Genomic DNA, 25,832 nt, shown 5'->3' with positions numbered 1-25,832 from the left:
GCTGCGGAAATGTCCTGGTTCAATGCGTTTGCCTCATTTTTGGTGCTTCAAATACCATTTTTCTGAATGTGCTTCATTGCCAACTGACTACGGTCAAAGACGACTCCAGCATCAAAGACATTTCACACAACACACAAGCTTCCACTTGTAACCACTCTCTTTGATATTATTCGTCACATCTACTAATATTAATCAATATGCTGTCACTCTTGAACATATAAGCAAATTAGCATAAAATAAGGCAAATTACTATTCACAAAAAATATTCTGACAAAAATATAAGAAAACATTTACAACCTCCCTCATTAGATTTGGTATCGACAAATCCGGTAGAAAATAACACATCTCTCAGATCCATTACACACTGCAAAGGCAATGCAGTGTGATGTAAAGATTCTGCAGTACTTCTTTCCTGCGTACAACCAAATGTGATTATGAAAACACTTCCCTCATGTGTAGCATTACCATTGGCATCTATTGTTTCTAGTTCCCTTTTGTGGCATATCGTCTGTATTCAATGTCCACGATTACTTCTTCACCAAAAGTTACTGTCGTTTCATGCAGCGCCATTTGTAGACCCCCCTCCCCCTTATTTACTTTATTAATTCCAGTTCACTCAATTTTAGTGGTACACAGATATGAAGGCAACTACTGAATTTTACCATGTGCCTAAACCAACGTACACAATACTTCCTATGTCTTTATGGATCTATGCTTAATGACAGTACCAGCATAATAAAGAGTCGTTCAATTTTAACACAGTTTATTTATCTTTTTAAACATGTATATGGTCCTTAGTGAGTCCCACACAGTCTGACGTCACTCAGGCTGTCTAGGCTCAGTGACAAGATTCACCATGTAATTTATGTTCAGAAAGATTAACAACTTTTCTGCTTCCGAGTCATCACCAGTCCACCACCTTTGGCTACTTGTAATCCACTGATGCCTCTCTAACATCTCCCAACTGCATGCAGTCCAATGGGGTACTCTCCAACTGTTGATGTGAAACTGCCCTGTCTGGAACCTTCTAGAGGACCAACATTCTAGTAACCACTGGTAGTAGGTGGCTGTTATCGATGATTGGTAAGGGTATCAGTAATTGTTCCCTTACAATTGAACAATTGCCCTAGACTCGGATTTTGAACCTTCTGGAAGCCCATAAAGAGCAGTACCCCATAGAAGCATCCCCCCCCCCCTTCTCCCCTCTCCAACATCTATTACATGGAGCTAACCTTCATTTGTAATTGCAGCCTTAAGTCTACTAGCTGCTTGAAAAACATCTCTCTATACCAGCAGTTCTAAAAAGTTGACTGTCATTATTTGAATCCACGTGGAAAATATTTGGAATGGTTCCTGATAATTTAAGTTCTGTAATACATTACTGAAAACTACATTTTATGTATCGTTTGAGGTAGATCTGCCTCAGAGCCTTTAACTAAAAGCTTTGCATAGTTCACACATAATCTGTCATGTTATTTTCATTGTTTGTTTGAAATTCTCCACTTCCCCTCAATAGCTGCCTTGCTCAATTTGAGACATTGTGTTTTTGCTTTTCCTTTCTCATAGTTGGCACATCATATGCTGTTCCCATAAGAACTTTCATTATAAAATGGCCCCATTCATTTACATTTGTGTAACCTTAATTTTCTTAGATATTCAATTTTTTGCATAGTTTAATCTGGTATGCTTACCTATTCTTAAGTAAAGTATCATAATCTGCATATGTTATTTCTTGCCTGATGAGTCTGTTTCTTTTAGTATTATTTTAACTCTTTGTGTTAAGGGTCTGATCACTAGCAATTGTAAAGCTGTTTAGGATTGACACATCCTATACAATCTGTTCATTGGTTTGCTTTTAGTTCCTCACAAAGTTCAGATTTCCCCCTTCTGCACACTTCTAATAATCCTGTCATGTCCCATTTAATGTTTTTAACACCTCTTCCAACTCCAATAACCCATATTTGATCCCCAAATTTCTGGTGTTTATTGTTCCTCAGTAAATTGCAGTAGAAGCAGTTATATTTATAGAATTCATCTTATCGTTACAGAAAAAGCCTTAGTAGTGTGCTGCTTCACACAGTACAATTAATTAAATATCTATGCATAATGTTGCAAAAGAATAAGCATGTAAGGATTGTAGTGGGGAACGGGAATGATCAACTTAGGTTTCTTGGGAGAATTTTAAGAAGGTTCGGTTCTTCTATAAAGGAGACCACATACACAACCCTAGTGTGATCCATTCTTGAGTACTGCTCAAGTGTCCTCTGGAGATCTTTGGAGAACTCAAACGGGAATCCCTGATGGATGGGCGATGTTCTTTTCGAGGTACAGTATTGAGAAAATTTATAGAAACAGCATTTGAAGCTGACAACAGAACGATTCTACTGCTGTCACTGTACATTTCGCATAAGGACCATGAAGGCAAGACTAGAGAAATTAGGGCTGGTAGGGAGGCATATAGAAAGTCAATTTTCTCTTGCTCACTTTGCAAGTGGAATTGTTGTTGTTGTTGTTGTTGTTGTGGTCTTCAGTCTGGTTTGATGCAGCTCTCCATGCTAATTTATCCTGTGCAAGCTCCTTCATCTCCCAGTACCTACTGCAACCTACATCCTTCTGAATCTGCTTAGTGTATTCATCTCTTGGTCTCCCTCTACGATTTTTACCCTCCACGCTGCCCCCCAATGCTAAATTTGTGATCCCTTGATGCCTCAGGACATGTCCTACCAACCGATCCCTTCTTCTAGTCAAGTTGTGCCACAAACTTCTCTTCTCCCCAATTCTATTCAATACCTCCTTATTAGTTACGTGATCTACCCACCTAATCTTCAACATTCTTCTGTAGCACCACATTTCGAAAGCTTCTACTCTCTTCTTGTCCTAACTACTTATTGTCCATGTTTCACTTCCATACATGGCTAGACTCCATACAAATACTTTCAGAAATGACTTCCTGAAACTTAAATCTGTACTCGATGTTAACAAATTTCTCTTCTTCAGAAAAGCTTTCCTTGCCATTGCCAGTCTACAATTTATATCCTCTCTACTTCGACCATCATCAGTTATTTTGCTCCCCAAATAGCAAAACTCCTTTACTACTATAAGTGTCTCATTTCTTAATCTAATTCGCTCAGCATCACCCGACTTAATTCGACTACATTCCATTATCATCGTTTTGATTTTGTTGATGTTCATCTTATATCCTCCTTTCAAGACACTGTCCATTCCGTTCAACTGCTCTTCCAAGTCCTTTGCTGTCGCTGACAGAATTACAATGTCATCGGTGAACCTCAAAGTTTTTATTTCTTCTCCCTGGATTTTAATACCTACTCCAAATTTTTCTTTTGTTTCCTTTACTGCTTGCTCAATATACAGATTGAATAACATTGGGGAGAGGCTACAACCCTGTCTCACTCCCTTCCCAACCACTGCTTCCCTTTCATGTCCCTCGACTCTTATAACTGCCATCTGGTTTCTGTACAAATTGTAAATAGCCTTTCGCTCCCTGTATTTTACCCCTGCCACCTGTGCAAGTGGAATAGGAAACAGAATGACTAGTAGTGGTACAGGGTACCCACTATCACACATCATACAGTGGCTTACAGAGTATGTATGTAGATATAGATGTGGAAACTAATTTCGGATAGTGAGGTTTTGTGAGGACTGCAAAGAATTTGGTCCATGGTGTAGAGGTATTGTGTGAGTTCCCTGAGTGGTATTCCCAATATTCTGCCACACAGACAGGAATATGAACCAGCACATGACAGTATCCATTGTACTATAGCCTGCCATGGTTCAAAGAGTTTGGCAACACGTGTGTCCAGCAGCCTCATCTCAAGTCTGAATACTTCAGAGTCTGAGTGTGGGCTCAAAATTTGTTTGTGTGCGATTTTGTGCTGATGTTGTTGTGCAACAGACTGTCTTTGTGTGACATGCTTTGAAGTCTAAGAGGCTGGAGATATTGCCATCTGCCGTGAGTAGCCCATACGTACTATTTCTTTGTAAAGTAAACCATGAAGGTGCTACCTTGGGGTACTAATTGCTGCTTGAACATTTGGATTAGACATTGGGATCTACTATGGTTAGTTTCTTTAATTGTCACCAAGATGTCATTAAGGACCTTTGTATGTTAGTTCTGTACCAGGAGCTGTTACCACGTGCTTTTGTGTAATGAATTTTAAAGTATGAATGCAGGTACAAATATTACATAGTTTTCATTAAATTCTACCAGTGCTGAAAATCATGTGAATACACACAGGATCAAACACTGATATTAAAATTCTATTGCTCTCTCCAGTTTAAGTAAATACAGGTGTACTGAGCCAACATTAGTTTCAAAAGTGATCTATAAATTATTTTGCTATTGTAAAGCACTCATTCAAATGGAACAACAGTGCAGGTATCAAGGCAAATTAAATTTTGTTAACACTCTCTTTTCTAACTTATGGTAGTTATTGTCATTATACTCTAACTTATAGTGGCTATTACTTTCTGAGGAAAATTTTGTGATTACAGCCTATTCCGGTATTCGTGAGTGTGGGTAGCCTTCCAAGAGTTTGTGTGTTCCTGCTGGACTATGTGTCATCAGCTATCAAGGCTACAGCATTGCAGCTGACTGCAGGGTTGGTTTGCTTATTGGCAGCTACATCTGTCATCTTGCTGGACGTGAGTCTGCCTGTGAGTATACCTGATGAACAGGTTCTAATAATAAATCATCAGCAGCAGCAGTAGCAACAGTAACAACAACAACTGATAACAAACATAACAACAAACATAACGACCACTTGACATTAATGTTGACTAAATGTGAGACCGTCTTATTGCTTTGCCTGGATAGGGGCCAGAACCAGCTTATTGCTTTGCCTGATTGAATTTTTTCAGACTTTTCCTTATTGGCAGGTGATATTAACCAAATCTTTGTAAGTTTGTTATGTTTTATTTTTCCGTGAGCTATAAACAAGTCTATTGAATCACAATTATCCCCATGAACTTTTCCTTCCTTCATACCCATGGCTTTGTACATCTTGTGTATCATTACATTCAGAATGACATTTTTTTCAACTATCTGGTTCTCCTCTTGCACACTAAGAACTTGAAGATAATATTGGAATCTTGTACATTTAACTCTGTTGTTATTATCCCCAACAGGTAAGAACAGGTAAGCAATGATTGTAAGTTTCTGTTTTGTTTTCCCTGTAGTCTTATTGTTTTCAATTATTGGTAAAATGTTTGAGCGGGGCGAAAACAAAACTCCCTATCAATTATGCAGTGGATTTTTGCCTGCATTGCTACATTGTTTTAGTGAAATGAAGAATGGGAAGGTATCAGATTGGCTGGCGTAAGGTGTAGTTTTGCAAAATAGAGTTTATTTGCTTGAAAGAAGTTAGTGTAGTTAATAAAAAATTAATTAGTGATTTGAGGCAAAATAACACATACATTTTTGTCCAAATTTATATAGCTGATCTGAGAGTGGGAAATGGACAAATGGGGTGTCAAATTGACAGTGTGAAATCTATAATTTGAAAAAAAAAGAAAAAAAAATAAAGTGCTTGAAACTAATCTGGGTAATTAAGGAAAACTTAATTAGTGATTTGAGGTAAAACTGAAATATTTCATGAACAGCTATTGCTAGCCATATAAATGAAGTGTCAGAAAGTTAATCTCTTTGTGGCCTAGCTATTTTACACATAAATAGCTACATTGGTGTGGTACTTAACTGTTAGAAAGATTTCCTTTGAATCAAGTACGAAATTTAGGACACATCAATAACAGAAGACACTAGGAAGGCAAATGGGGTTTTAAAAATGTCATCTCTTCTAAGCGTAGTAATTTTGAGTAAAAAAACTTTGGTGCAATATTTGATTTTTAAAATGGCTTCCTACAAATCAAGCATTAAATTTAGGATGTTTCCAGAACAGAAGACACCAGAAAAGCAAATGAGGTGCCACAAAGATCATGCTTTTTGAACAAAACATTAAAAAAAAGTCAATTATTTTGCGGAATGATTTGTCTATCTGTAAGAAATAAAATATATTAGAGAAACATTGGACACATCTATGAAGGGCACTGACAGTAGTGTACATCAAATTAGGTGCATCATTGTTTCTCTCATCTATTTCATTTCTTACTTTTAGACAAATCGTGTTGCAAAGGATTTGACTGATATCTTTTTCCCCTGCAAAATTTTTATTGTCTCTTTTGGCATACTTTTAAAGATATTTGTGAATAATTTTGTTTAGTTCAGAGTATTCCGCCGTGTTCCTTTTATCGTTTGCTTGAAATTCACATTATATTTAATAGCGGCTTAGTTTCATTTGAGATTTTCTTTTGGCCTCTACACACCTGAACTTTTGCTTTTTGCATAAGTAGAATTGTTAAATAATTGTGCAACATTTCAGATTTCCTCCCTAATCAGTAAGTTTCTTTCTAGTTTTATACCTAGTTTCAATTTGTAAAGCACTAGTCTATCTCCACATGAAATATTCTGAAATAATATATGACTGTTAAATTGAATATAGCTTCTTCATTGCTTGGTATTCCATGATAAATGAGATTTTTAGTTCAATTTAGTCCTTGTAAAGTTGGTCTTTTCCTGCACTTCTGATAACTGTACTCAGTCTTAACCTTTGGTGACCAGTGGACATTGTTTACACGTTTGTTAGGCTCGCAGGCATGATACGACAGCAGCACTCCAGAACTGTAGTGTCCATGACAGTGTGTACGATATATTGCACCGATATTAATGACACCTCTTTAATGAAAAGCCTCAGTAGAAAATTACACCTCAAAAACACACCAGTTGTGTGCCACATCTGACCTGTAGGCTGCGTGCTGTCCACCTGTGACCTACTGTACCCCATTTGATGCTGCTTGATTTCTCTTTTAACTCCACTTGCGTATCAAGTAACCACACAGTTTACAAAGCCTTACTTGAATGTAATGATCTCTGTCTCCATGACTTTTGTAAAGCAATGTTTATCTCCTAGGTTGTGTCAAACTGTGATCACCTCAGGGAGCTAGGCTTCTGGGTTTGCCGAACCCTTAGTTTCTGAGCTGGGGACTGCTGAATAACGTAAGTACTTGGTAACCATAAACTTTCAATGACCATCGTGCAATGTAGAGGTGAAATGTTGTATGTCAGAGGGGGCATGCTTACATCATGAAGATAAAAAAGCACCCTCAGTCTGACTGTGCTATGTGCCAATGGGGTTAATGGATTTTGAGACGAAGCAAGTGTTAGCTAGCAGCCTCTGAGCCACCTACTGCTCCCCAATTTGATAAGGCATATCTACATGAAGGCCTCTGTCTGGATGTGCAAGTATTTCCTTAACATTTCATAGAATCAAAATGGCTCACATCTTTCTCGGCCAAAAGATGTCCAGTCCATCAGGGCAGGAGAGTATAGAGCAACTCTGGCTGAATTTAAAAAGATTAGTTGCTAGATAGATATGTACCCAGTACAACAGTTCATAATGGAAGGGACCCTTCGTGGTTTACAGTCACTGTAAAGAAACTTCTAAAGAAACAGAGATTACTGAGATGTAAGACAAAACACAAGGCTGTAGATAGAGAGGAGCTGAATGAAACATGTTTGACTGTCAAGAGAGCACTGCGTGATGCCTTCAATGACTATTGTAACAACATATTGTCAAGTGATCTTTCACAGAATTCAAAGAAATTCTGGTTGTATGTAAAGGCTGTTAGTGGCACCAAAGTTAGTGTCCAGTCCCTAGTGAATGAAACAGGAACTAAAATTGAGGGTAGCAAAGCAAAAGCTGAAATGTTTAACTCCATTTTCAAATTTTCCTTTACAAAGAAAAACCTTGGAGAATAGCCCCAACTTAATCCTCATACCACTGAAAAGATGAATGAAATAAGTATTAGTGTCAGTGGTATTGAGAAACGGCTGAAATTGTTAAAACTGAACAAAGCTCCAGGGCCCAATGAGATCCCTATCAGATTCTATATTGAATTTGCGGCTGATTAGCCCCTCTTCTAACTACAATCTATTGTAGATCCCTCGAACAAAAAACCATGCCCAGTTCTAGGGGAAAAGGCACAAGAAGGGTAGTAGAAGTGACCCACAAAACTATTATCCATTATCCTTGACATTATCTTGTTGTAGAATCTTAGAACATGATCTGAGCCCAAACATAGTGAGGTATCTTGAACAGAATGACCTCCTCAGTACGAACCAACATGGATTTCGAAAACATTGATCATGCGAAACCCAACTCACACTTTTCTCACATGAAATACTGAAAGCTTAGGATTGAGGCAACCAGGTAGATGCTGTGTTTCTTGATTTCCAAAAAGCATATGACTCAGTGCAACACTTGTGCTTATTGTCAAAAGTACAATTATATGAGGTATCAAATGAAATTTGTGACTGGATTGAGGACTTTGTGACAGGGAGGACACAGCATGTTATCTTGGATATAGAGTCATCAGCAGATGTAGCAATTACTTCGGATGTGCCCCAGGGAAGTCTATTGGGGCTCTTACTGCTCATGTTGTATATTAATAACCTCGAAGAAAATACTAATAGTGAAATCAGGCTTTTTGCAGATTATGCAGTTATCTCTAAGGAAGTACTATCTGAAAGAAACTGCATAAATATTGAGGCAGAGCTTTACAAGATTTCAAAGTGGTGCAGAGACTGGCAACTTGCTTTAAATGTTCAGAAATGTGAAGTGCACTTCACAAAATGAGAAAACATAGTATCCTATACAACAACCTGCTATGTATCACTCACATAGGGATTGTGAAGATAATTTAGAATAATTACTGCATGCAGAGAGACATTCAAAAAATCATTTCTCCCGCACTCCATACATGAATGGAACCAGAAGAAACCCTAATAACTGGTAGCTTAAATCGGCCGCGGTCCATTAGTACATGTCGGACCCGCGTGTCGCCACTGTGTGATCGTAGACCGAGCGCCACCACACGGCAGGTCTCGAGAGACGTACTAGCACTCACGCCAGTTGTACGACGACGTTGCTAGCGACTACACTGACGAAGCCTTTTCTCTCATTTGCCGAGAGACAGTTAGAATAGCCTTCAGCTAAGTTAATGGCTACGACTTAGCAAGGCGCCAATTGTAACAGTGCATGTATCTTACGAGTCTCATTTGTATAGTCCAGAGAGATGTACCACAAGGAGTGATTAAAAGTTAAGTATATTCCAAAGCTACGTATTTTCTTTATAGCAGTCATTACGAATCCTGTTCCAGACTTGACGCCAGTCGGCGTGTGTGTACGCGTGCCTTTCAGCTCCCTTCTCAGTGTGGCGTAGCTAGCTTGTTACGCCACAACAATGGGATGTACCCTCTGCCATGCACCTCACAGTGGTTTGCAGATTATAGATGTAGATCATTGGTTGACATTAATACTAAACAGGAGAGCTCAACAGACTAGCTCCCAAAACAATCAGTACCACAAAGTGAAAACATCCATGTTTCAAAATGTATTCCTTCTAGTACTCCCTCTAGTATCCCCATTTTACTGCATATAACATTAGAATCGATTACGTAAATTTGAAGTCAATGGAATGCCTCTAGGATGGAATCCTTCTAGGAGAGATGTCATTTGCTGAGCAAGCATAACTGCTACTGAAATGTCAAAAGTTAGGCAAACATCCAGTTGTAACTGACCAACACAATACACTTAATGTTTGTAAAGGGGGTGTTAAATGGTGGAACTTAAATTGAGAGATACCTTTTCAAATTTAAAGAGTCAGTGAGGTTTCTGGGCACCACTTTCATTCGGTAGCTTACATGAGTGCCACATATCACGACATGGGTACTGAATCCCTCAAAGCTCCTAACATTTTAAAATGTGTTGCCCTCCAGTTATGTTGAGCCGACTGAGAAATTATAAAGAATATACAGCATACTCTTGTCTTGCTGCAACAGCATGAACAGGATATAGCATTCTACTTGCTACAAGGGCACATGGGAATAAAAGCCTTTAGGAATGATGGAATTGAAAAGTGTGCCACTTCTGTGCAGGCTGTGAGCTTGCTGTTGAGCCCAAAAATACTTTACTAGTGGGTGGAAGAGTCACCGGAGATGAAGGATGTTGTACTGTTGTATGGACACAATATCAGAAGTAACACCAGCCAAGTTTTATTCTGTATGAAGAGATCCACACTAACACTAAATGAGGTAGAGAACAGTACAAAGGCCAGCTGTGGAGGCACTTGCATCATGCACTTTTCGATTACACACACTCACACTTAAGGTCCAACACTTCTTCCCCCTTGGGGAAAACTGTCCATGTCTTCATCGGTAAGTGAGGACTGCTGGAGTGGCTGTCGTGCTGTCACAGGAGAATTTGGTCTGAAATGGCACGGGCACAGATATGTGTGGTGCCGACTCCCCTTGAGAGACAGTAAGGAAGCACTGGTGATGGTGATGCTGTACCCATGTCAACATCCGGACAGGCATGCGGTGATGGAGGTAGCAGAGAAAATGGTGGCAGCAATAGGGCCTGCAGAGGTGGAGGTGGCCTGGCACTGATTGCTCCACCCAGTGGTGGCAGCACCCAGAGCAAAGATGGCTTCTGAGCTGGAGGAGGTGTGTATTGCACTGTGGAGGCTGGCACAGATGGTGGAAGTGGCCATGGGGGCAGAGGCCCCTGTGGTGCATGGTCGGTCGCCTACGGACTTTGCTGGTTGTAGTGTCATGACACTGAGCCACCAGAGTTGCGCACGACACAGAGGCAGCAGCCTTAGTGGTGATGGGTGACTACTGGTACCCACTTAGGGCGCCAGCCAAATCCGTGGACCCCGACTGCAAAGCCCATATAGAATTGCGGTGAGTCGGATGCTGGTGGATGGCTGGGTGTTGGCCAGAGCAGATGAAGCAGCCGGCAGCCATGAAGAAGCTCCGCTAGGCTATGATCGCCAACTGAAGTGAACCTATATGAACTCAAGAACCTATCGAAGGCTTCCTTGGGAAGAGAGTGAGTGTTTTTTTCATCTGCGTTTTAAACATATGGACCAGTCATTTCACCTCTCCATTGGACTGGGAATGAAATGGAGGGCCATAACATGCTTGTTGGCACTCTTTGTACAAAAATCTACGAAATCTTGAGGCACAAACTTTGGCCGCTGTTCGCCACACGTGTATGTGGCAGTTCTTCTAAAGAAAAAAAAAATGTTTGAGAGGGCTGTGACCATAGCCACTGTGGAAGTGGACAGGCAACAAACCACACAAGGAAATTTTGAAGAAGCATCAGCTACTTCAAACCAAAAGGAGTGAATGATCAGCCCCACAAGATCAGCATGACCACACTCTCAGCGGTGCTGGGGGGCGGGCCAAAGGGAAAGAGAGATCTTGATGGGTGGTGGGTCATTCCATGTCAAGTCACCCAGGCCTTGACACCAACCATGTCAGATTTTGATGAAACTTGGTACAATTACTTCTTTTATCATCCTGAAAGCACTTGTAAATTTTTTTTGCTCTATCTATTATAGTTCTTTTTTTATAAATTTTTAAAGTTTTTAGATTTGGCGTTGTTTCAGCAGTCGGAAATTGTAACTTAACGTGTCCTCACAACTAAAAAAATTTGTATATTAAAGAATACTCAAGATATCAGTATGAAATTTTGGAATAAGTTTGTGTATTATATCTAAATGTTAAAAAAAATTACCATAAAGATATATTAAAATCTTCCAAATGAAAAAAAATTTACAAGTTGTTTATTTTTTTTTTAGCTAACGGATGTTTAGTTTTACAAAAACTGCAATATCTAGAGTCTCAGACCTGATAGAAAGCTCAAATTTGTTTTAAAATACTCTTAATTGTATAGGCTATTAGATAAAAGAAAAATTATGTTGGCTTTTTAACCTGTTTAATAGTTATCTAATTTTTAAAATAATATTAATTATATTTTAAAAACAAAAAATACCAAGTGACTTAGACACCGAAAATAAGTTTTTGTCTTCTTGGAGTAGCAATGTACACTTGGATTTTGTTTTGTTACTCCTGTGTTTTGAAGTAAAAAATTATTACAGTGTTAAATAGTGCTTGGATAGTATTTTATTAAGTTTATTCGAACTCTCAGTAAGTACTGTTACTTAGTTTACATAGATTCTTTTCCAATATCCTACAAAAGTAACCAGAACAGTAATCAGACCAAAAGTGAAATCAGTATGTCAGATATTCAAACCTGTAGTGTAGGGTTATTTAAAAAATCTGACTGTTTCCAAACAACCTACACACCTTCAAAAAAGTTACAACCGGTATCAGAATTGAGTGAGGAAGAAAAAGATTTGATCCACTTACGATCTGGAATTAATCTGTGTGAATTTAAGAATATATGTTCACTCCACAGCTACTACTTTTTAAATGTTTTTGAAAAGTATCAAACAACATGTGTAGACACACTAAAAAAACACAAAAAGCCCATCAAAAAATCATTGAGAAGTGTAGGCTTGGATCTTTCTAAACAATTACTGAAAAAAAATATTAGCATAAAACCCGGACAAAAGCTTTGCTCAACATGCCGTAACTTTTGTGAGGAAAAATTAAGAGTTGAAGTCAATGAAAGTGAAACAGATGATGAAGTCATGGTTGAATTAGAATCATTGGAATCCAGAAATGAATCCCTCGTACAAACAAACATTGCTCTTGATTATTTAGGTTTAACACCGATAAAGCTTCATGGCTTGTTAGAACAAAGTGAAGGGTCTTATTTTAAAAGGAAGGTTAGCAGTATTGAAAAGACTGCAAAAAAGGCAGTTTCAAAAGCATTTAAATATGATGCACCAAGTTCTGATGATGACGAAGAAGATAAAACTGTGGTTGAGAAAGCAAAGGATTTTTATGTAATGATTTCTCTTATGAAAGAGAAGATTTCATCTGTTGGGAGGTCTAGAAAAATCCAGATTCTGACCTTGGCTCCAGATTCTTGGAGTCGAAATAAAGTGATGAAAGAATTTAATGTAAGTGAGTACATGGTGCGACAAGCTAGAAAGCTAAAATCTGAAAAGGGTATTTTGGAAACTCCTGGTCCAAAAAAAGGTAAAACTCTTTCTGAAAATACAGTAAGACTTGTAACAGATTTTTATGAAAAGGATGAAAGTTCCAGAGTGCTACCTGGAACGAAAGACAAAGTAAGTGTTCAAGAAAATGTGTACATGCAAAAAAGACTCATTTTGTGTAACTTGAGAGAACTCTATTATTATTTCAAATAGGAGAATCCCGAGGTAGAAGTAGGATTTTCAAAATTTTGTTTCTTGAGACCTAAATGGTGTATCCTTGCTGGTGCTGCAGGCACACACACTGTATGTGTATGCAGTATCCACCAGAATGTTAAATTATTACTGGATGCTGTGAAAATGTAAGAATCTTATAAAGACTTAATTAAGATGCTTGTGTGCAACACAGAAAACCAAAACTGCATGCTACATCATTGCAACAGCTGTCCTGCAAATACTGCACTAACTGAGTGCTTAACTGAAAAACTAAGTGAATATTATGATTTAGAAGAAGAAATTGTAATCAGTCAGTGGGTTAACACAGACAGGGCAGAAATGATCAAACAGTCTATCAGTGTTGAAGGCTACATTTCTTTATTGGTTAGGTCATTGGAAAAGCTCACCCCGAACTTGTTTATAGCAAAATCCTAATCAGCAGCCTTTAAAAGATTGAAAGAAGACCCACCACCCAAAACAGCAATTATTGTGATGGATTTCAGTGAAAATTATTCCTTTGTTATACAAAATGAGATCCAAAGTTACCACTGGATTAGAGGTGGTTGTACTCTACACCCAGCTGGAGTTTTTCTAAGAAATGAGGAAAACAATGTTTTTGTTTCCAACCACTGTTTTATTAGTGATGACGAAGAACATGACACTGGTTTTGTTAACTTTCTACAAAAAGAAATTACAAAGTCGCTGTCATTACATCATACTGACATTGACTCAGTTCACTACTTCACAGATGGTTGTGCTGGGCAGTACAAAAATAGAAACAGTTTTAAAAATTTGACTGAACACTTGAGAGACTAATTTGAAGGCCCAACACTCTTTTTTTGCAACAAGTCATGGGAAGTCAATTTGTGATGGCCTAGGAGGAACTATTAAAAGAATTTTAAGGAAAGCCAGTCTACAGCTTTCAGACAAAGAACAAATAATGACAAAAAAGAAGCTGATTTGCTACGGTTAAAACTAGAAAAACGTTTTTCAGCAACCCGAACCATTCCTGGAACAAGAAGTTTTCATAACTTCAAACCACTTCCAACAAACAACCTTGAAATTAGAAGGACTACAGATAGTGTAAAACCCTCCTTAGTCTTTTCTTTCCATTCTTCTTCTGATTGGGTTCGTGTTGAACCATCCATAAATAGCTATGTGGCTGCAAATTATGATGGTAACTGGTACTTTGGACTGGTAAAAACAATATTCAATGATGAAGAAGATACAGAAATTCTATTTCTACATCCTTCAGGACCCGCTGCATCATTTTATTGGCCTGAAAGAGAAGATTCCTGCATAGTGCCTTTGGAGCACATAGTCTGTGTAGTAGACGCACCTCAATCAAGCGGCACTGGGAGAATGTATTACTTCAAAAAAGACTGTATCAAAAGAACTGAAAGCTCTTGGATGAAGTGGAAAAACAGTTTGAATCAGCATTAATGTTTATTAAAAATACAAAATTACTCAAAAAATTCAATGTTTCAAGCAATCAGTTGGGTTATACATAAGTGTCGTAAGTATCTTTGTACATAATTCTAATGTAATCTACTATAATTAATAAACATGTTAAAAAGCCATCATTATTTTTGTTTTATCAAGTAGCCTATATGTTTAAGAGTAAATTAAAACAAATTTGAGCATTCTATCAGGTCTGAGACTCTAGATATTGCAATTCTTATAAAACAAAACATCCGTAAAAAAAAGAAAAAAGAAAAAAATACATATATATTTTTTTTCATAGAAAATATTAATATATTTTAATAGCATCATTTTTATCTTCAAATATGTATAATAAATAAACTTGCTGCAAAAATTCATGATGTTATCTAAAAGAGTTTTTAAGATAAGCAAATTTAAAGTTTTGAATACAAATTAAATTGACCATTTCTGAAGGTTCAGAAAACGCAAAACATAAAAACTTTAAAAATTTATTAAAAAAAACTGTAAGAGATACAGCAAAAAAAAAATTGCAGGTGTTGTCAGGATGGTATTAGAACCATTTGAGCCAAATTTCATGAAAATCTCAGGAGGTGGGTGTAAAATTTATTTTATATTGGGTGATTTGATATGGAATGACCCTGGTGCACTGCAGGCAGGCTGTTACAATGCACATGTCATTGTCAATGTCTGGCCAGAATGTGGCAGCAGGCCAGCAATTTTGTATGAGAAACACCCCAGTGGTCCAAATGGAGAATGACATCCCGCCACACTGCAGATAAGATCACAAACCTGGGTGCTGGCTCTTCAGTAGCCAACAGTAATATCATTGAGAGCTGTGAGGTGGTGGTAGAGAGCGTAATCAGCTGCAACAGCCACCAAAGTCTGAGAACTGGTAATGGGAAAACCAGGCATGGTGTTTTGGGCTTTGATGTCTAAATGGAAACACAACAGTTCCTTCTGTTCAAATGCTGGATCAGGGTCAGTTGGCAAACTAGAAAGAGCATCCACATTAGTGTGTTGTGCTACGGGTCAGAAATGAATCTCATCTTTACAGCATGACAACAGAGCCCAGCATTGCAGATGATGGGCCACTTTATCTGGTAAAGATGCTGAATGACTGAAAAGAGAAACTGAAGGTTTATGAGCAGTAATCAAATGAAACTTACAACTGTATAGGAAAACATGAAATTTTTGGAGTACATAGAAATAGCAAGGGCTTCTTTTTCTGTTGCATCTGATTTAATGTTAAAGAAGTGTATGCAATAGGGCTTTCGGAACCACCTGCCAAGATGCTGAGTGTAATTTCGACCTTAATGGGGTAAAAGCACACTGGCAGGTGGATGACCAGTGAAATGGAACAACTTTACGTAAGAGATCATGAAGCTGCCGGGCCTTTGTGGCTACACCAGGAAGAAATTTATGATACTATACAATCTTTCCGAGAAAGACTTACAACTCTTTGACATTGGTAGGATGCATCAAGACTGTAATGGCATCGACATGCTGTTGTAAATACTTGATGCCAGCACGTGAGACTTCAAAACAGAGATAAACTGTAGAAGACTGAAAAAATTGTGGCTTGCCCAAGTTACATCAGAGGCCGGTAGACCTGTGAACGAGGCATGTAGGTTCTGCAAATGTTTGCCTGTTAAGAAACCTGCACCCCAGCACAGAGGCCGTGATTTGTTACAAAAATCATTGGGAAATGGCAGGGGTGCTAAACACATTGAATGGCAGGTGCTGGGATTGATAAAACCCGAAGAGAGTATTCACTACGAGGACATGGTTGGAATCGTCATCCTGAGGCAGTTGTAAATAGGCTTCTCACAAGTCTGTTTTGCAAAAGTACTGGCCCCCAGATAGTTGTGATAAGAGTTCTTCCGGATGGGGTAAGGGATAAGTATCACTAACAGACAGTGAATTTATAGGCACTTTAAAACCACCATAGAGCTGAAGGTAGCCTTTAGGTTTTTTGACATTTACCAACAGAGTAGAATATTCACTATAGAACAGGTGTGACAACACTCAAAGATGTAAGATGATCTAGTTCCACTTTGACTTTCTCCCATAAAGTTGCTGGGACTGGGCAGGCACAAAAGAAAAGGAGGTGAGGGGGAGAATGCCATCAGTTTCATTGTTTTATGATCCTTAAAATTGGTAGCGCATCCTAAATCTTCCAAGAACAGGGAGGAAAAATCCCAGCAGAACACATTCAGTTTTTGATACAGAGCTTGATCTGATGCCAGATGCACTTCATAAGAAATAGAGAACCTAAAAATTTCAAAGACATCTAACCCAAGTAAGTTTTGAGAGTTGGTAGTGTTAGGTGAAAGGCTGAACAACTGCTTTGTACACTATGGTAGTTGAAAACTGTCCCAGTATGGGTATTATTTGTTTGTTGTAACTCACCAACTGATGAGATACAGATGGCAATGCCAGTAATCCAAGATCCATGTACATTTAAAAATTTAACATTACTGTCACATCTGTGTACATTTGCACATTTAACATTGTCTATCACACATACTTCAGTGTAGAGTTTGTTTGAGGCTTCCATCACTTGGAAAACACTGCTTACATCCAGGTTTATGTCTGGTGAAGCAGGTTGACACATAGTACGTATTAAACAAAACAATAAGGTTGTGATGGGAGATGAGCACATGTCTGCTGTTTTGATGCCAACTGCTGCTGCTGATTAGCATGGTGCTGCCCCATGCGGCATGGAGGCCATGATTGCATTGCTACTCATCATCTTCTACCACGAACTAACCGATGCTAGCTGAGGAGGAGCCAGGCATGTTAGAGCATCACGAACCACTGAATCAGCTTATGAGCCCTTGTAGGCTTCAGTAACAAACTGGCAGTGACAGCTAATCTAAAGTTTCCGACTTAAAGTGTGAGTGCGAATCTGGGTTATTTCAGTTTATTCCTCGAAACCACTTTCCAGTTATTTGCGAGGTGACTTACTTGGAATTTGCAGCCAATCTTCTTTACTGGATAGCCGGCTGCTGGGAACCCTCTTGACTTCTTCTCTGTCGAATAAAGCTAGGTACAGGAATTGTTAGACTCTTTCTACTTATGAAATAAGTAGACATACAAACTTTCCTTTTCATCAATTAACGATGTATTTGACTTTCATACACAATAAAACCTCACTTTCAACATAAGTATATAACTTCCGGTAACAGTCAAACGTCAGAAACAAATTGAGTTACAGTCAAAAGAAAGTTGGCTTTCATACCATAACTTTTCTTAACATAAACCACAAAGTAAGTCTTGCCTATAGCAAGGTTACGTCAAGAGTTTTCAAGAGTTCTTTTTCAACTGTCTTTGTTTTAATAACAATAGTCAATGACCCAATAAGCACAGAGCTGCATATAAACTCCATGGTTCTTCCTTACACACTCACTAAAACATCTATGGATTGCCCGACAGGTACTTGTCGATGCCGTTCATCCGTCACGTCTACTTTCTTCCTGTGACTGATTTTTAACCTGCACACACAAACATGAGACGTGCAGTTGGTAAGATTCTACCACCCCACACTCATATCCAGAATATCATGTGTCTGAGACGGTAGAAGGCTGAGTGGTTCTAGAATTCACACAGAAATTCTTGAATGACTACACTAAGCCCATGGAGTTCTGCTGCCCAAGCTCTGTATGACTTACCGTCACATTTGATAGTAGTATAACTCAATGCAAGCAGCAATAACACGAGTACATTTGCAATGGTAATTATAGAGCAACTGACATATTTCATCAAAAGAGAGACTGGCAGGTTCCTGAAGAGGAGCTAGCTGATACAAAAGGTGATAAACACGAGGAGAAATCTACTGGAAAAAATAAAGCCATACAGAAGTTGTGATTGGTGACTCCAAAAGCCTGAAAATGTTGCCAAAGGCATTTTTCATGTGTGTCCCAGTCTCCACGGAATCATCATACGGAAGAAACAGTGGGGGTTGTGTCAACAGCTGTGGAATGTGATGTCACTGAGGCTGCCAAAATGCTTCATGCCATGGAGATAGCCTGCCACTGGACAGTGAGAGCTCGCTGTTATTCATCAAGAGATGGAAGAAGTTCTTCAATTAACATGATATATCGAACCACAGAAATGAAACACGTGGAGTAGAATGCTGCACTCACCGCCAATGTTCTTCTTCCACATGAAGAGATCCACAATAACACTGAATGAAGTATATAGCAGTCCAAAGTCTCGTAATTATAGAACACATTAATATAGAGTCTTTTAGGTGACATACAACAACTTTGCTTAAACATAAGTGAGGCCCAGTACACCGAACGTATATGGGGCTGTTGTGCACATGGCACAAACCTTGCTGCACTGTCTGACCACATTGTGATGCGACCTCTGTAGGCACTTGTATTGCGCAGTGTTTGATTGTGTGTGCTCACACTATAGAGTGTGCAAGAATATGTGGTCTGTGAAAGCAGCTACCTACCTGTGGCATTCCTCCTTCCAATCACACAAAAAGAAAAAAAAAATCTCACTCACTCAGTTTTATGTAGGACATAGGCACCTTAGGCATGACTTTAGCTCCTGTGAAAGGATCCAACCATTTCAATACCTGTGGTATTTCCCTATGTGTGATTTTAATGAAATTCATTTCATATTTTGATGTTATGTTAGGGCCTGCCTTGTATTTCAGAAGATGATGAAACGAGTAAGGTTCGTGCTTTAAAATTTTGTGACTGGCCCTTGTATTAGGTTGCAGGTCTTGTGTGCTCAAGTGGCTGGCTCACCTTTCTTAAGTCATGATTTTTGCTACATAATTTTTTTACAGTCATTGTGTCATTTCTCTTTTAGTCGGAAGTTTTACTGACCGGTGGTTGGATTTTAGTGTGTGTGTGTGTGTGTGTGTGTGTGTGTGTGAGAGAGAGAGAGAGAGAGAGAGAGATTTGACGTACCTTTTAATTCAAGTCTAAAATACTGTTTTCTTTTAACATCACACATCTCATCGTAAGAGTGCTAAAGACCAAGGTGTCATGGAGTGAAACAAATATATCACCTCCACCACCATCGCTACCATCAGCATCACAGTTTAGCCCTATCTCATGCAGTAAAATATGGATATAGAAATAACTGGATGTGTTTGAAGCCATTGCCCAAGTTCCTTCAGTCCACTCCTCCATGTAGTCACTTATGTGAACCAGAATACTAATTTTGCCTATGGCAGAAAGGTTTTTGAGAGCCCTACCGCTAGTACACTATCATGGAAGGCCAAAAAGTACCATGAGACAAATGAAAAATTATAAATATTGGCAAAGTTAGGCTGATAGCTTTCTGAGCCCAGAGTTGAGTGTTTCTGAATTTAAAAGTCTGAATCAATATGAGCAGTTCACATACTGATTGTAGGCCAGCAGGTCAGCGGGAATCTCATGCTGATATTGTCATTTCGCAGTCAGTCTTTATTGGCAGCACATAATACATTTAGTCTAAGGAGGTGCAGATATTCAGTACTTATTTTGTTGTGTGCTGAACAGATTGGCGAGCAGCCCATTTGTATTTGTTTTCCATGAAGTGATTCATGAAGACAATGGCTAACAGATGCATAATGAGTGTCTCTGGATTGGACTATGGGATTGAATCTGGTTGTTTCCCTTAATCCTCTCTGAGGTATAATTAAAGGGAGCCGGAATGGTCCATCTCCTCCATGTTAATTTTAGCAAATTAAACATATTGCTCTGAAATTTGGAGTACATGTTCAGTGAATATTTCTCTACAAAGTTATAATGCCATGTTAAGAAATATGTATTGGTTTTTGTTTTACAATTTTTTTAAACAGATGCTTATTTTTTCTCTAAAATTTTGCACTTTTTCTTCTATAACTCTTGAATTATGCAATATTTTTTTACAATTTGTTATAAAAATGAAGGAAAAGAAGAAAACAATGTCGTGTATAAATTTAAATGGTATACTGTTAGCAGTTTTTGAGAAAGTGTTCCTCAAAGATGGAAATTTTTAAGTTACGGGAAATGGCTTCCAAAGTTTTTTAATACATTCCTGCCCCATATGATGGATTATCAGCATCCTCTTCTTTTTTCAGTGTTGTTTCATTTGCACTGGTCTTTTCTTCCCTTTTGCTGCATGTTGTAGGCTTTTGTCTCTTCTTCCTGCACCTCTTAGTCTTTCTTCATCAATTAGTTGCATTGTGGAAATGGTGTTGTGTCCTGGTTGGAAACCTAAACATTTCAGCACACCACATTTGATAATGTTTCCTTCATTGTATGTTGTCACTGCATCATACACTCCAAAATGCAACATTTTTATCTGTACAGTCTTTTGGGAATCCTAATTCAAATTAAATTATTTACACTTTCATTTGGATTTTGTGTTTCCCATGTAAACACTTTTCTAATAAACTTGGCTGTGATAAACTTCTGAATATGGGCTTAGTTACATTAATTACAGCATTTGGCAAACTGTTTTCATGGGCATATTCCTTTCCTGATTGGTACTTACACCATGAGTCATCACTTGTGGGGCACAGTGCATGTTGTGGGTGCTCATTTGTTGATGCAGTATAAAAAAATAATGCCCATACTGCTCTCCTCATATGCTCAATGCTTCTTGTATTTTGCCTAATTGCACACCCATAATACCTCTGCAATCTATCAATTGCTTCATCTGTCAATCTTTCTCTTCCTCCAAGGGTCTTACCATCACTAAGCTTCTGGGATCCTAATGTCTACTTAAGTTGGCACAAGTGAGCCCCCATGCACTTCTGCACATGTCAAGTGCACTCCTGTTTTTTAATGTGAATTTCATTGCCATAAGGTTTGAGTTCCTCTACAGCTTTATATCCCTTAGAATCACCATCTCCTAGATAGTTAGTGTATCATACATTATACCATTCCTGTGATCTGGAAAGAACTGCTTTCACTCCCTCTACTTCCATTGCTCCACTCATACCGTGAAAATTTGCTTCACAATTTTCACTACGTTCGTCCTTGGTGTTGCCCTTACATCTACAATGTTTTGAGAGAATAGCAACATCAGTTACTTTGCAACTGTCTCCACTGGTAGCTGCCACAACTCTATTTAGAGATTTATGACCTCCACATTGCCATGATCCATCTAAAGCAACAGTTAAATCTCTACAATTCCCATTATCTGTCACAGCTTCTTCAACTGCTTTCTTCATTGTTGCTTGAGCAATATCTTCAGCAGAAGATCCCACCAATTCATTATAAAATCCAAACTTGGTTGGTGATTTTGGCAAGTTCATAATTCCACATAGCATTGTCCCTGCACACTGCCCTTGCCAATGCAACGCAAGCCGTACACTAGCCTAACATTTATGTCATGCACCTTCTTTCCATTATTACCAATAAGAGGAATACTGTTAAAATTAGAAGATGAAACTTCTGCAGCACATTTGTTACACTTCAATAACATTTTACATGCCAAACCAATGTGTGAAGTTATTTTCAATTCCAGTCATCTTTCTTTGCAAACTTGGCATAATACGTTATGTTTCAAAATATTAGAGAGCAAGGAAATGTTAATTATTCCATTCACATCATTACTGTCACTTTCATAGTTCTCAAATTTTTCTTTGTTGTCACAAAGTTTCTTGCTGGAAGAAGTTCTATCACATTCATTTGGAGTAGTTGGTGAAGCAGTCTCAGCAGCATCTCCCTTCGAGACAACAAAAGATTTCTTCTTCCACTCATTGTGCCTTTTCTTAAACACACTATTGCTGGAATGGTGCACATTTTTACAGCCAGCGAGCAGCGCCGTCGGAGGTGACACACCAAGTCACTACAACCGTTTACGCGGCACGTCAACTTTGCAGCGATAAATAATGCACATAGAATTCACTTAGAAGGGTGAAACTTGATTTGTTTTATTCAGAAAACTCCAAATAATTTTATAATGAAAAAGAAAACAAAATACACTAATTTTGTCATTTTCATTGTTCCAGCTCCCCTTAAGGATTCTCCTCCCAGTTCTGAGTTAAGCCACTTTTTCACCCCATAATATCTATTCATTTCTTGATGTGTATTCAGTTATGAGCAGTTTAATTTCTGATAGTCACCACGATGAAGAGAGAGCATTCTCTTGTTACCTCAGCTAATTAAATAATTACACACACACACAATAGCTATATGACTGACAGTCATTGTTAGGATGATCAGTATTGAGACAGCAGTATATTCGTTGGTAGCGAGCTCACCATGACTGGGTGCCCATGGGATTTGTCCTCTGTAGCAGTACGAGCATCAGGATTTCTGTTGTCACTGTATCAAAGGTTTGCCTATGTATGGTCGTAAACACTGCTGTGTAGGTGAGACTAGTGCTTTGAATGAATTGTGGAAGATGAGTTATTATTTGTTAGTTTAGATTGTAAAAGTAGACAGTTGGATTCGTACATTTTATATTATTTATTGCTTCACTGCTGAATAAAACAGCAGTTTATGAGCACCGTGGCAAATTTTTTGTTGTCAGTGGAAGGAGATGAAGTACTTATCAAGTGTGTTGTGATTCAGTCAGACCTTAATGTACTTTAGATAATGTAACAAACAATTACACGTAACAATGATTTGGATTTTAAAAATCCAACTACTTAAACATTTTTTTTATTCAAGAGACAGTACATCACAGAATTTTATGAAGGAGTGATAGGTTAGTGGATTTGGAAAAGAAGTTAAACCAAATGTTGTATGTTGTAAGGTTACATAGAGAGTAGTGAAAAAATGACAAAATAGCGTGCCGGATGACTGTAACTGATTATATTTATCAGACAATGAAGAAATTGAGCAGGTAGGCTGAAACCATTTTAGATTTTCAACTGATCATAACCTTTTAAGACCAAAAGTAAAAATTGACACAAAAATCAAAAGAAGCAACCATATTAGGCAGAGAATCAGAAATGTTGATTAAGAGAATTCACTTAATAGTGAAGTACACTTTATCAAATTCAGCAACAAGTTCAGCATCTTGGAAAATTAAGATCATGTGGACATAAATGAAGAGGATAATTGCTTAACAAAGTTATTTAAAAAATACCAAAAAATGTTGCAAATACTGTATGAAGAAGGAAAAAGAAAAGCATCTTAGATAGAAAGAGGAAACTGTGAAAAACTGAGAATTATGAGCAAACAATAAAGAAAAATATACAGGGTGTCTCAAAAGAAAGTTTGTAATTGAAGAGCTCTCTGTGCATGCATATCAAATCAGAGCAGAGTTGGATGTACATTCATTGTTTGCTTGGCCTTTAGGAATTAATAAATGTGGAGTGCTTCTCAGGGGCAGACTGCATATTCTGAGTACGAGAATTTTATAAAAATGGTGATTTTGTGACTAGCATGGAGGAAATTTTGTAGTGATTGTGGATTGCAGACTGTAAATGATGTTCCAAGTGTTCCCCTTATTTGGAAATGGATAAAAACGTTTGAGGAGACTAGTTCAACACTGACCAAACTGAAAATTGGGTGACCAAGGTTATCAAGAGCGACCGAATCCGTGGAGAGTGAAAATTGATCTGTTCATGACAATCCTAACTTCCCCATTTTCATCTGTGCAGGTTCTTTAAATGTGCATAGATCATCAAAACACCAAATTCTGCAAAAAGACCTTAAACTGCATCTTTACAATATCCAGTTGGTGCAAGAATTAAAGCTTCAGGTAGCCAGACATATAGACTGCAGTTCATTAACGATGTGACTGAGTGTCATTCATTTAACAACATTTCGTTTTCTGATGAGACTCATTTTCAGCTGAACAGTCATGTCAATAAGCAAAACTGCCATTACTGGAGTGCAATGAATTCTAAACAGAAGCATGAGGAACCTCTTCATTCACCAAAAGTTAGTGTATGGGCTGCGATGTCAGCTCAAGGAGTAATTGGGACAGTCTTTTTCGACAACAAGAGTGGTCGTGTAGTTACAGTGAATTCAGAACATTATGTGATGATGTTAAATGACTTTTTGGTGCCTGAATTGTAAAACTTTGTCGGCTAAAACCAAAGAATATGGTTTCAGCAAGATGGAGCCAGAGCACACTTGTCAAATGTGTCTATACTACGGGTTCGTGGAATTTCCCCTGGCAAACTGATCTTCTGGAGGAGTGACATAAACTGGTCCCTCACATTCCAGATTTGAGCCCCATCAGTTTTTTGTTATGGGGATATGTCAAATCTAAAGTGCATTTCAATAATCCAACTTCTTTGGAGCAACTGAAAGAAAATATCCGCAGTGAAGCCGCCATGCAAAATTTTGTTCATCATTTAAATGAGTGCCATAGGCTTGCAGGATTCCATTTAAATGACATTATGTTTGAGGACTAAATTCCGAAACTGTAAATTTAAAAAATACATGAAGATTTTGTGGACAGACTTCAGCCTCTATTTTGTTTTGACACATCAGATATAAACTTTCTTTTGAGACACCGTATAGAATAGGCTGAGTTAATAGAAATACTATGAAATGGTGTTGAAAGGATGTCTGAAGGTACAGTTACAGTCTGATAAGAGAAAAAAGTGTAAACAAAAGGAGTATGAAGGAAACAACCCCATAACTTATGGTGAGTAGAAATGACATTTCATTGGATAAGATGAAAAATGGCACAGTAACTTATGGTGGAGGGAAAATTGTTAGAAGCATTTGATGACTTCTGTAAATGTTTGGGTAGTTTGAGATGAAGCCGAAGCAATTAGTTTGTAATGAAAGTAGTGACTGTCAGGAAGTGATGTCTAGGTGAGGTGTATAAAATGAGTTACAGTTTGTAGAAAGGCAAGGTATGTAGAATTGATGATATTTCAGTAGAAATGTTTAAATTTTTACTTAATATTCATAAAAGCTGGAGTAGTTTTTGAGTCAGTTTCAACATAGTCTGTGCAAATGGCCCTTGAGACATGGCATTCATTTATTCGACACTCTTTGTCAGAAAAGATCCATGACAGGCTTTTTTCTGAGTTTTCAATACTAAAAAGGAAAAAATGTTTTTATGTTACCTGGTATGTTTGCATGCTTGAAATGACCTTGGCCATGTTTCCGCATAAACTCACTGTGTGGCAGGGCTGTGCTTAGTAACATGTTGTTTGGGTTCTTGGTGCATTAGTCACAGTGACACAATTGATGCTGATTGTGAGCAAGAAGTGAACATTAAGTTCTGCGTTAAGCTTGGTAAAATGCCTAATGAAATGTGGACAATGATTAAGCAAG

The 25,832-nt window shown here is 38.1% G+C and overlaps 1 protein-coding gene across 2 annotated transcripts in view; it reads left to right on the top strand.

The window, feature by feature from the left end:
- LOC126260043 (transmembrane protein 241-like) overlaps window positions 1-25,832 on the top strand; it is a 72,218-nt gene that overhangs the window by 38,067 nt on the left and 8,319 nt on the right. For both annotated transcript variants that reach the window (XM_049957224.1, XM_049957225.1), the window contains one exon: window positions 4,513-4,674. In XM_049957224.1, coding sequence (XP_049813181.1) covers window positions 4,513-4,674 — 162 coding nt within the window. The remainder of the gene's footprint in view (window positions 1-4,512; window positions 4,675-25,832) is intronic.

Source organism: Schistocerca nitens, chromosome 5 (assembly GCF_023898315.1).
Source record: "Schistocerca nitens isolate TAMUIC-IGC-003100 chromosome 5, iqSchNite1.1, whole genome shotgun sequence".
Lineage (NCBI taxonomy): Eukaryota > Metazoa > Arthropoda > Insecta > Orthoptera > Acrididae > Schistocerca > Schistocerca nitens.
The sequence above is the reverse complement of the archived record's forward strand: the minus strand, read 5'-3'. Positions and strand labels throughout refer to the sequence as shown.